Below are 12,743 nucleotides of genomic sequence, written 5' to 3'. Positions count from 1 at the left end.
CACTTTCCCTTCTCCTTCTTGTCTGTCTATCTTAAATTTTCCACCCAATATTTCCTTTCTTTATTTTCCTTTATATGTGTCCACCTTCTCTCCATTCATCACCAGTCCCACCTTCTCTTTAATATTTCTCCTCAGCATTCCTAGATTACATATTCTTCATATACTTTGGCTTTTTTCTTTCTACATAAGATGAAAATTAAGTATTTGTGTACACTACACGCACCCTAACATCTGCTTGTGTTTTTAGTTGAGTAGTTCCATATATTTGGCAGACAAAACAGTCTGTTTAAATTTTTATTGTATTTTCTGAAACCTCATTATAGGCTAAAATGTTTTTATTAGTTATTTTACTACTTTTCTTTTTACCAGAATGGTGATGCAAACCGAGGAACTGATGAAGACAAGGATGCAAACAAATCAGAAATCAGCCTTGTATTTGAGATTTCTTTGAAGCGCAACCTTCCCCTGAGTTTTGAGGTAAGTCTTGCACAACTCAAGTGTCAGTAGTGCATGTACATTTATATAAAATGGTCATTTGGATGGATTTTGTTTCTGCAGTTGGCTATAATAGTGTTTGAATATGTTATTGTATATATTGGAAATTACGCATGTTTTTGTGGGTCTGTCGGTGCAGTGGGTTTCTGTGGGGGGGGGCGACTTTTTCTGATGGTAAGTGATATTTACAATGAGTAGGTAAAATGAGGTCGTAAATACGTGTAAAAAGAATTTGTAACACTGAATTTTTAATATTTTGTGCGAGTTGTGTATGCTACCTTACTATCCTTCGATTATTCTTTTTTTTTATTTTATTTTTTTACTTTTCTGTTTTTTATCGATTATTCAGAAGCATGCACAAACTCTGATGTAATCGGCAAGGGAAGCCGCCCTGAAATGATTGACTTTGTTTAATCAAGAGCAGAGAAGCTTTTCATTAAGCATTCCTTAGGGTAAATGTAGTCTCTAAAACATAATGTGTCAGGCGTAACAGGAGGTCTGGTGAGCATCATCATGGTTGTTAATGGGATTTTTTATTCAGTATAAAAATCATTAAATTTTGTTTAACATTTTTGGGGCAGTATTTGTTAAGTTGTCCTGGTATTCCAATAAAATAATAACCGTCTTGCACTGTAAAAGTCAAGAGCCTGTGTTATTTTCCGAAACCTGTTTTGTATATTGAGCAGACATATGACCTAATTTTTTCAGCCATGGATTGACCAGTGGTGATGGGTTCTTAAGAGGGAACCCTTCGTGGCTTTTAGACACATAGAAACACATGTATACTTTGACGTTATTGCGAGATTGCTGTTGGTAATTGGAAAAAAGACTGCACATGCTTAATGTAGCAATGGAAGCCAAACAACACAACTCTAAAAAGCAATTACATGTAATACCAGACAGTTGTTGAAGTCGTGTTTTAAGTTATTTCTGTAAAAAAAAAATAGTGATTATGAGTCCTGACCACCCTGGAATTTACTGCTAAGTGTGGCAGTAGCTAGAAGATCAAGGGACCAATGATTCTTTTGAAATGTTATTCAATTGTACAGCATTTGGTTTATCTATTTACAATGTTTCTGTCCAGGTCCAGAAAGGGACATTTCCACTAATTCCCAGAAATGATCATTTCTTCTACACAGTGATGGACATTTCATGCATTTTATCACTATACTACTTTAACTTTCAATGACAGGGCTGCTGTTAGCGGCTGTGATTCTTAGCTAGAACGTTGCTTTTGGCTCCGAGTGACATTTTTTTTGGTGTTATATGCTCTTTGTAACAGGTGACTAAAGAAAGTGGCCCTCCACACATGAAGAGTTTTGTTACCAGGGTCACGGTGGGAGAATTCACGGCTGAAGGTGAGGGTAACAGCAAGAAGCTCGCTAAGAGGAGGGCAGCTGCCGCGGTCTTACAGGAACTCCGAACGCTCCCACCGCTTCCTATAATAGAAAAACCAAAACTTTACATAAAAAGGCGACCCAAAACCATAATAAAGGTAGATACCGTTCTTCCAAAATGTACAGATATTTGTCAAAAATAATTGCATTTATATTTTAGTTTGGAAAATGGATCAACATGCAGGGTCCTTTCAATGTGAATACATCTATTGAGAATGTCTCTTAGCTCCTGTTTTATTCTCTTGGTTTTCATTTTCATAACTAGTGCAAATTAGAACATTAGGGCTACATTGTTCTATCCTGCCATCTGTCACTGCTGCTAAATCCCTGTCCTGATCTATATTATATGATTGAATGTTTATTTAACCAGGCTGCTACCTGTCTGCATAATCTACTCTTTCCTAAGGAGAGTTTATACCTCTAATGGCTTTTGTGACATATCTTTAACATGTTGAATACCAGTGGGTTCCCCAATGGAGATGGGAAATCATATCCCGTCCCATGTTCTGCATGAAACACTATGCAGAGCCATTGCAGTCCCCGGCAATGCATTTCTGAGCGAAGCGTTGCTGGTTCTTTTTATTTTTTTCCCTTTCTTTGTACGAGGAAGTACAACTTAACTTAACCACACGTGGTTTCAATAGAGTAACCAAAGTGCCATCTGTGATGGAAGGATCCCGTCTCTAAGCCTCTGCTGCGGTTTTCCATTAACATGAAAAGTCTTAGACTGCTTTGAAGCCAAGATATTACAAGCTACGCTGCTTGTGCAGCAAGGCGTACATAACAGTACTTGTATGGCGCAAACAATGAGAAAAGCATTTCGAAAGAATAGAGGGATGTTAATAGAATATTTCAGAGTTCTCCAGACAACACGACTGAGTGCCAAGTATGGGTACACATATACTGTCTTCGTAAACGTGTCTCTGCAGACCCCAAGTGAATGCTTCTTAGTCGCTGTGTTTAAAGGAAATTCTATACTGTCCACCAAGTAAAGGGTATGGAACCTAGCTACCTATTATACTATTATACCTGTGCTTGGGGTGGGCAGAAGGCTATGACATTTAGAATCAACAAGATTGAATGAAATTGCAAATATACTGTTAAAGAGCCAACCTGTATACCTATGGCACGTGTGCCACAACCGGCATTCTAAGCCGCCTTTTGCTGAGAAATGAGGAGAGATCATGGCAGCCGTATCAGATGGGTTCCATCTCAGAAGCCACCAGACACCTTGCGCCCATTCTGTTTATTTATATACGTTTAGATTAAATAGGATGGTTGCAAGGTGTGTAATTTAAATATATATACATACAAGCTGGGTGCAAGGTGTTTGCATATATATGTATATTCATTTAGATAAAACAGGATGGGTGCAAGGTGTTTGCATATATATGTATATTCATTTAGATAAAACAGGATGGGTGCAAGGTGTTTGCATATATATGTATATTCATTTAGATAAAACAGGATGGGGGCAATGTGTTTGGTGGTTTCGCAGGCGAGACCCCCGTGCCGTTGCTGCTGCCCTTTTCCTAAGTGAGTATATGCTTGGGTGATATGGTTTTTTTTTATCAAAGTACTGCAGTGCAGTTGGTGCTTTGAGGTCTGCAACTTGGTTTCATGCAGAAAACTGGGCACTCAGCCCCAAAAACATTTGCCATCACTGACCTAACTCATTGAAGTCTGCGTTATGCTATGCCTGCAGATACACACTGGCAGGAAAAGCTCTGGCCCAAGTGAGTGAGTTTAATATAGTACTCTACATCAGACTGGTAACCCCTATGGATATTTTCTTTAATCATCTAAACAGTAGCTAACCAAAGTTACTTTTGTGAGAACAATAGAATTAAAATACAGAAGAAAAAAATTTCTCAATAGCTTGCGCAATCCTCATATACCGTGAAAGTAAAAACTAATTAAATGTCTCCAATAATATTGCTAGATATAATTCCAGGAGTTAATTCCTGCACTTAGTTTTATCAGGGGCTCAAGCTTTTAGCTCCTGATGAAGCCCCCAAGTGAAAAGTGACAAATACCCAGTGTAGAGCCATCAGCATTGGGGATTTACTACAGGTGGAGGGTTGTAATCAAGGTATCCGTACCCTGGGGGGGAAAAAATATGTTTACCTACTTGGCAGACTGTGCCGGGCACCTCAGCAGAAGTATTCGCAATCACTTACACCTCCCTCAGATTCCAAAACGAAGGAGGAATTGTGTTTGGAATAATAAGCTATTAACTGTCTGAGGAATCTGCGCTCGTGCCAGGGTCAGCTTGGGATTCCATGCACAGATGTTGTGGTTGCCGCTAGCATCAATGGCTTGGCTATGACGAACGTTCCCTCGCTGCACCTCTTATTTTCTTAAGAAACTTGTGTAAATAACTGATAGCTATGGTTTTCAAAGAAGCTCGGATTTTTGTTTCCAGTTTTAAATGGCAGAGTATTGTACTTTCCATTGCTAGGTTTCCATGAGACATAGAAATAGTCTTGGGTAAGAACTGGCTATCCGGCGGGGAAAAAAGGCAAAACGTACAGATGTGGTTATCGGGAAACTATACGGTATTTTCCACTCAAGATGGAAGTTTTCTTTGATTTGCATTGTCTTAAAAGCTCTGTTTTTTTGGCTAAAACACATTAAGATTAGTTTATGATAAATATTAACATGTTCAATCTGATTTAAGTTTGCTATTCTTTTGTCTTTTAGCATCATTAACAAGACTTTCTAAAAACAAAAACTATTATTTGGCTTTCGTAGCGTATGTGAAAGAGAAGCTATATGTTAGCGCATAGTTGCCAAGTGTCTTAACTAGATCAGCACAGTCCTGACTGGAGATAGCAAGACAGTTGTTTCAACTCACTATACATTGTAAAGGATAATCTCTGGCTGAACTGGCCCTGCATAATGCATAGTCTATTCATTAGGCATCTTTCAAGAAATGTCGCTGCACTATGACTATGCATTATGGGGGGTTAGCCAAGCCGAAACTCGCTGGGGTTTGTTCTTTGTAGGGCATTGTGAGTTGAAACTGCCACTCTCCTGCCAACTTCCACTTTAGTAAATATACCCCAGAGCCTTTTGTCTCATTGCTTGTCGCTTCCATTGGCTTGCATATTAGCGTAATGGCGCCTGGGCCCGTAGAATGCCCCCTTTGCTTTGCGTCTGGCATCATACGCCAGTACTTGGAGTTTGCGGAAGCTGGCATTACATGGATTGACCTTGAAATCATGCATTAGGATACAGGAGCCAGCCAGAATAATCATTGCAAAGACAAATGTACCTTTGTGTGCATTAACTCTGCGACTTTAAGTATTAGATGGCCAAATAACTCAGTGCACATTCACGTAGTACAGACATTGCTAATGTGCACCTGATTCCTTTATTGTCTTTGATCCATCCACAGTTCCGTGTCTTTGACCTCCAAGATCGTATATTTCATCACATAAGAACCCAGACAGATGTGCTTATGAGAGCAGACATCCACACATTTCCTTTGGATTAAGAACGGACTTGGTGATTTAATGTGTAGTCAAACAAAGCGCTCCGGTGACCTCGATAATAAGAAGAGAAACTATTTTGCATCACATCTCCAAAGATAATTATCCATTCTGATTGTCCATTCAGCTCATGTCCTAAAATCAATGATGGGTACGTCTTTTTCACTGCTGATATAGGGTAGTATATGTTTGTGTTTATTTAACACACACGTATATGCATTTCTGTTCTGGCGTATCTTTGTGTTTAATGTTTTTTTGTTTTAATCGGCAGCGCTCTTATTCTCCATCTCTTTTAGTGAAATATCTTTGCAAGCCATGGTCTGGGTTGATTTCTTTATGAAACCTTTCCAAATGTAAAAATGATTAGCTGGGCAGCATTTGTAATTGTGATTGGAGATCTACTTATTTATTTATTTTTTTTGCTAAAATGCTAGCCCCCATGTGTTGTTTTTAATTTCTAATGTATAGTAGTGGCTCATCATATATCTTTCTTTTTTAAGACGAGAAATGTGTGATCAGAGCTGGGGCCGGTCGGTGGGAAAGTGAAACATGGGCCCTCTTTTAGAGGTAGCAACAGACCGGTGGTACATAGCAATTTGGGATCCGGATATAGTATTATTCTGACCTCCTGCTGAAAGGGGAAGTCCTATGTAAAAAAAAAAACAAAAAAAAAAACACCTTTTTTCCTCCTTGAGCAAACGTAACATTAACAAAAACCTCTTTTGTGTTCCAATAAACTCCTTTACTCTGCAGACGTGGGGGCAGCCATTGTTGTCAGTCATGTGACACTGAGCTGATTCTTCATGCAATGTTAACCCCTTCGCGACCTTTGCCGGTTCAGGACCGTCATGACATGAAGGTCACTAAATGACCTTTGACGGTCCTGAACCGTCAAAAAGTAAAATAAGCTTAGAAAGTGATCAACGATCACTTTCTTCGCTTAAACGGCGTTACTGTAATGCCTCGATGTCGAGGCATTCAGTAACGCCGAGATCGGCATCGGGGGCCATGTCTGGCCCCTCCCCGAGGCGTCAACAACCGCCATACATTGTATGGCGGCGGACGCCCGTTTTAAAACTTAAATGGTGTCGCTGGAATGCCTCGATCAGGAGGCATCCAGCGACACCAAACACTTACCTCTGGGTGGGCTGTGACCGCTCCGGAGAGCGGTCACAGCCGCAGCTGCCGGTGTTCTTCGCCATCAACAAGATGGCGGCCGCCCTGTAAAAGCAACAAACAAGTTTTTAAAGTTCGCTAGATGGTCTAGAGAACTCTGGCTCCACTTGCAGGTTGAATACAGGTACTGCATTCAACCATGCAAGTCAATGGAGCCCAGCTTTCTAATCACAATGTGATTAGTAAAATATAAAAAAAAAAAAATATGGAAAAAATTAAAAGTGCTAACATTTAAAAATAATTATGCAGTGATGTCACTAGATGAACCATCCAGCAAAATGTGTAAAAAAAATATATAAAAAAAAAAAAGTATTAAAAAAAAAATAAAAAAAATAAAGTTTATTATTTTGAGCAAGTGCTAAAATTTCTCAAAAATCTCAACAAAGAGTTAAAATAAAAGCACTTCAAATACCCAAGGGGTGTCTAATATAAAAAAAAATGGCTGATGGGGTAAATTGGAGTGGCTGAGCTCAAAGATAGGGCATAGGTACAGACTTTCCAAAATGGACAAAAAAAGCGCACTTCCCAAATGTGGCATTTTAAATCTCAAACAACACGACAAATCCATGCATGTCGGGTATCACTGCACTCAGGAGATGTTCCTGAACACACATTGGGGTGTTGTTTGACAGTGACATATACCAGGACCTGTATATCTATAACTAAAGTACAATTTGTGTGAAAAAAAATTACTATTACAAAGTTTGACAAAGTGTAGTTGTATAATTGGTGCATGGAAAGGGTTAAAATAACAGCATTTGGAATACCCTGGGGTGTCTAGTTTTCAAAAATATATGGTTTGAATGGGTTAAATTGAGTTAACCGGCTTCAAAGATGTTCCAAAGAGGAGATGGAGGCAGAATGACCAGATTTGTTAAAAAAGATTTGGAAATCATAAAACGCTGCTTGTACTTATTGCCCTATAACTTACAAAAAACAGCAAAAAAACATAAAAACATTGGGTATTTCTAAACTCAGGACAAGTAGTAGAATCTATTTAGCTAGTTTTTTTACTTTCTTTTTTAGGTGAGTAAAAGATTTTTCAAATAAAAGTCATAAAATTTGTTTTTTTTCAATTTTTCACCATGTTTTTTTTATTTTTTTTATAGTAAATAAGATGATACGATCAAAATAATGGTATCTGAAGAAAGCCCATCTTGAAAAAAACAATATATAACTTATGTGGGTACACTAAATGGGTGAGGAGAAAATTACAGCTGAACACAAGCACCACAAAAGTATTAAAACAGCCTCGGTCCCACAGGGTACAAAACGAAAAATGAGCCCGGTCCTTAAGGGGTTAATGAAGTTTATTGTTCCATACACTTTAATTAGTCTAGGTATATGGGTAGGTAATTAGAACTGAGCCATTCTATTGTTTAGTCATACAGGCCGTATGGTAACAAATCAGTGTATTTGGTAAATAATGCTATGATTACAAAGCCAATACACACACATACAAATGGGTAATATGCAGCTGCCCGGAAACATTATGCAAAAACTAGAAACAGAGAAGAATTTGACTGTCGGTTTATTTGTTTGAAAAAAGAAAATGGCACTATTTTTGAAAGCATTTTTTTTTTTGCTAAAAAAAACCTGATGGACCTACTGTGTACAACCTCTGAGTATGCAGAGGAGAACTTCTGGATATTCTGCAGGTCTAGTTTAAGGGTTCATGATTATCCAGACACAACCTGTAGGCTCCAGTTACATCTGCTACAAGACTGATCTAACAGCAAATTATAGCTTAACCGCACATCATACACGTGTTCACTCCTAGGACAAAGAGCATTGCCAAGCACCCACATCGGAAACAGTGCACCAAAGAATCCATCTGGGATCATTTTTGATGGCCCAACTCTCCATGCCTCTTTATCTGTGTTTCCTACGGTGCCACACAACAATGATCTCTGCTAATTGAGCCACGCGCCCTTTCTTTTAACTTGGGTGCACCACAATCCCTTCTAAACACCCAGATACAGTATGCTTACCAGCCTTAGAGTCATGGATAATGTCTTCAACATCAAATTGTGAATGAAAGGAAGGGGTGGTACATGATATCTAAGATAGGGGTGAGGATGTAACTGGGGGGTAACATTGTTTTTGAATGAGATGTCCAGTAAGCTCATATAGGTGTGATGGTCAGGTGTCCACACACTTTTGGTCATATAATGTAGTATATAATATATTTCATGTTTTTTTCCAGCTGAATTCCTACTACTGGATTTCTTTAGCATTGTACTATTAAATCTATCCTCCAGACATTGTATGCACTTTAATGCATATAATAGCTTGGTGTGCTCTTTATTTTAGCATTTTTACCCTGCATGGCGGGATTGATCAAAATATTCCCATACGTTTCCCTCTTTCCTTGCTCCTTGGCTTGCAGGTGGTGTGTTCAGCCGGGGGCTTCCATGTGTTCTAGTGCTCCTTTTGCACAAGAGTTCCTAGGGGTTCATGAGGCCCCTACAAACATGCCAGTGATTGGTTATTTCAAGCAGCCAAAATCTGTGCAACAATTGTACAATATTAAGTGATGGCACTATGTTGCAGTTAAAGAATGAATATGGGAGTACGTTAATGTGCATTCTTTTTTTTTTTGTGGAGCTGCATAAGCCATTGGAGTGTCCCCTTTTTTTCTTAACATATAGTTGTTGCTGCGAGTACTAACTAATATGTCTAATCCTGTGAAATCCAGTGCTTCTAAATATATGTTTCTGTAAGTCCATGTCCAATAGTTAATTTGCTGACATTAAAGCCAACCCACACATGATTTAACAAGAAGGTGCCATCAGGTTGGGTCAGCGCTTCAGCTCAGGCGGTCTCCAGTTTTTCATTTTAACGAGACGACCTTCTTAACGTCACATATTTATTACGATGTGTCTTCTGCTGCAACCTGCCCCTAAAGAAATAATTGTGTAATGGGCCCACGGCGCACGCTGGCAGTGCTAGCTGGTAATGGCATGTCACTTCGAGATATACAGCCCACTAACAAAGCCATAAAAAAGTCCATAAAACGGACATTAGCACATTTACTGAAGTCTTCCTGGTCAGTTACATTGAAATACAAGCATGGCTTACAGACTTCTGCATTTAAATAGTTATGGGGGTCCCGTCTTCTGAAAATAAAGAATTTACAACGCCATTTAAAGGTGGATGATCTCTTGGCTTTATAGAGGTTCCCTCTACGCTTGGCAAGGTTCCAAAGGAAGAATGCGCTTAACAGCTTTTCCGAAGTCTGCTTCCCATGCAGACTTAATTTTGCAAGAAATCCATTGTTTCCTGTTTAAAAACACTTATCATCGGACAGCAGAATAACTTTTCTTCTCTCGTTACCTCTAATGCATGTAACCTACCATGGCCTTTTTTTCTTTGCGACTCTCGCTTCCTCCCCTGACCACATTCCCTATCTCCTTCACCTCTTTAAAATGTCTTCCTCCTGCAGATTCTTCCCGTCATCTATTGCCACCATTGGTTTTTTTCTTTCTTATCTCTGCCGGATAAAACCAAATATTTTAATGAGGTATCGGTTTAAGTGAAACACTCCGAATTTATGATTGGTTTGTGGCTTTTTGGTTTAAACTCAGAATTCCTTAGCTTATGACTAATTGAATAATATAAATATTGAAGCAATGTGTATATAGCTGCAAGATACAGGCTGTAAAGAAGTCACATACGCTAAGCAGGCTCGCTAATGAATGCTTTTAATGTATGAATGCTTTGAGGAAGGACATATTTCTGTTTAATATGCCCATGTTGGCGGACTGTGTGTGTAGCAGGAGAAGGTACATCACTCTCTCTTTGATTTGCAATTATTTTCCATACATATGTGTGTGAATACGTAATATACGTGTTTTTATCACATTTACTGTTCTGCTTTCCGGTATTTTCCTTTTCCCTATAATTACAGAAGGCTTTATTAAAATATCACCGCTGTGATGAGGGGCTTTCTTGGTAGCCACTTGTGTTCTAGCTTTCTTCTTATCTTTGCATTAGGTGCGATGGTGCTCTCTCAGCCCCTTAGTGATTTTTCTTCCAAGAATCCCTTGCCATTAAGGTTTTATGTTTACCCCTCTTATGCTGTTGATCTGAAAACCGTGGCCTCACGGAGCAATTCATTAGTGGAGTATGAAACCACTCCGCAATGTTCTCAGGAACATGTTACTTGTATAATGCAATCACCAAAAAGCAAGCCTGTCTTCTGCTGTGGGTTTTCATCTAAATGTGCAAGTTACGGCAGAACTATGTGGAATACTAAATAAATCAAATGTTCATCTGAGCTTGTGCTACATCTGTGTTCAATTTTGCTCTCTTTTTCGTGTTTGGTCAAACAACTAAGCGCATGATTTAAACACTTTGTTGCTGCCACGCTGTCTCTGAGCTGCTGTGTCTAGTGAAGTGGCTTTCTAGCGTGTTAATTGTCTTTTCTGCAGGCCTCCCCAGAATATGGACAGGGGATGAATCCGATCAGTCGCCTGGCTCAAATCCAACAGGCTAAAAAGGAGAAGGAACCCGAGTATGTGCTGCTTTCAGAAAGAGGCATACAGCGCAGAAGGGAGTTCATTATGCAGGTAATATGCCTTTTACACATTTACACAATCTGCATTTACACAATTGTCTAATTTTTACGTGTGGGCTGAAATAACAGACCAAAGAAGTGGGTCATACCTTTTTAGTGCCCCAAGGTTCATAGAATAAGATTGGATGCCAAATAGTTAATTGGGATTGTGAACCCAATGCAATTCCATGATGGTAGGTATTTGGTTATTCAAATAAATTCTTGTTCATCAGGGAGCTGTGCCATTCACTAAATGCCTAGTATCCAGCACTTCAAGCAGTACCATTCTGGCTGACCTTCAGGAGTTGGTAGCTCTAGGCTTCTTGATCACACATGCAGTGTGGTCTGGGGGCATCAACATCTTAATCTCAAAATAATTAGCCTAGTCTCGGTAGTAGAGTAGCAGTAACATTTACAAAAACACTGTGATAGGAGTCCTGGAAGTGCACCTGTTAAGTACCCACTGGTGCCATTAACACTCCAGTAATAATTACAGACAGTTAAAGTCTCTCCTCCACCAGCCTTGCCACCCATTGCCATTTTGCATATGAAAATCTAGCGTAACTTACACCTCACAAGGTCGCTAAAAAATTTAAGCATCAAATCAGTAGGCCGCTTGTATTAAGAACCCCCACCCCCTTCATACATCTTGGTTTGCTGCCATCTATTACGATAAAAGGCAATAGTCTGAGAGTCTGTAGAACGGTGCTGCCGGCCAAGTTGGCCATTCTGAAAGTACATCTTGTTGGCCCCTGACATGTCCCTTTTCTCTGTTCTTTGGTTTGGATAAGGACCACCAGTATATTTTCCTTTAGTTACGTATGAAATGTCGTTCCAGATGTGGCAACTGGCAGTATTTGGGACACGTTCTAGATTCATTATTGATGTATCAATATATGAGCTACCGTGAGTGTGATGGGTTTTTTCTGTCCAGTGTAAGGACTTTATCTCTGACAAGGTCTAGGAGTATTTGAAGGACATCTATAAAATCTGTTTGAACTGGACTGATTAGTCACAATGTTACAACGGTATGGATGCCGATGGTCTCACTGGAATAGAAATGAATAAAATAAATTTGAATGTCCTTCAGGGTGTTTTCCTCGATAGCCCTAAAATGAGAGTATGTCAATGCAACAAATTTGGCAGAGTTGAAATTTATTGCTACTCAGATTAGTGCGGTTTTTGTTTTCTTAGATACTTTCAAATCCGAGCGTTCTCTCTGTTACATATATTTGCTGCAAAGCGGCCGTTTTGAGAGTGAAGAGCTTTACATTAATTTTGAAAGTGAATTATTGTACAGCACTGAGGATGTCATGCACATTAAGGACGGCTGTACATCTTTTCTGTGATTATTTCAATAATGTCAATTCGTTGGACTCTTATACTGTATGCTCGAAGCAGTTGGGAGACCATTTGGTGTGTGGCTTTCATATTGTGCACTTGTCGCTAAATTACTGTGAAATACCCTCGTTTGCATCATGTTATTGCATCAGTTTTATTGGCATCATTCATTTTGTGAGTGCTTTTGATCCTACGGCTTTCTCCATTAATCATAATAATAGTTTGAATCTTAATGTGACCAGACCTCCCATTTACTGCAGGTCACCTTTTTTTTTTACTGCC

General features: G+C 39.2%; 1 protein-coding gene across 1 annotated transcript in view; it reads left to right on the top strand.

Annotated features, from left to right (window-relative positions):
- The window catches only part of LOC149305478 (double-stranded RNA-binding protein Staufen homolog 2-like), a 95,109-nt gene that overhangs the window by 20,516 nt on the left and 61,850 nt on the right, over positions 1–12,743 (top strand). The window contains exons 6-8 of the mRNA XM_089477375.1: positions 370–477; positions 1,778–1,990; positions 10,996–11,133. Coding sequence (XP_089333501.1) covers positions 370–477; positions 1,778–1,990; positions 10,996–11,133 — 459 coding nt within the window. The remainder of the gene's footprint in view (positions 1–369; positions 478–1,777; positions 1,991–10,995; positions 11,134–12,743) is intronic.

Source organism: Sceloporus occidentalis, unplaced genomic scaffold, assembly GCF_023333645.1.
Source record: "Sceloporus occidentalis isolate IW3139 unplaced genomic scaffold, rSceOcc1.0.p SCAF_11, whole genome shotgun sequence".
In the NCBI taxonomy this organism is placed as follows: domain Eukaryota; kingdom Metazoa; phylum Chordata; class Lepidosauria; order Squamata; family Phrynosomatidae; genus Sceloporus; species Sceloporus occidentalis.
Note: the sequence above shows the minus strand (reverse complement) of the source record. Positions and strands in the feature narration are given on the sequence as shown.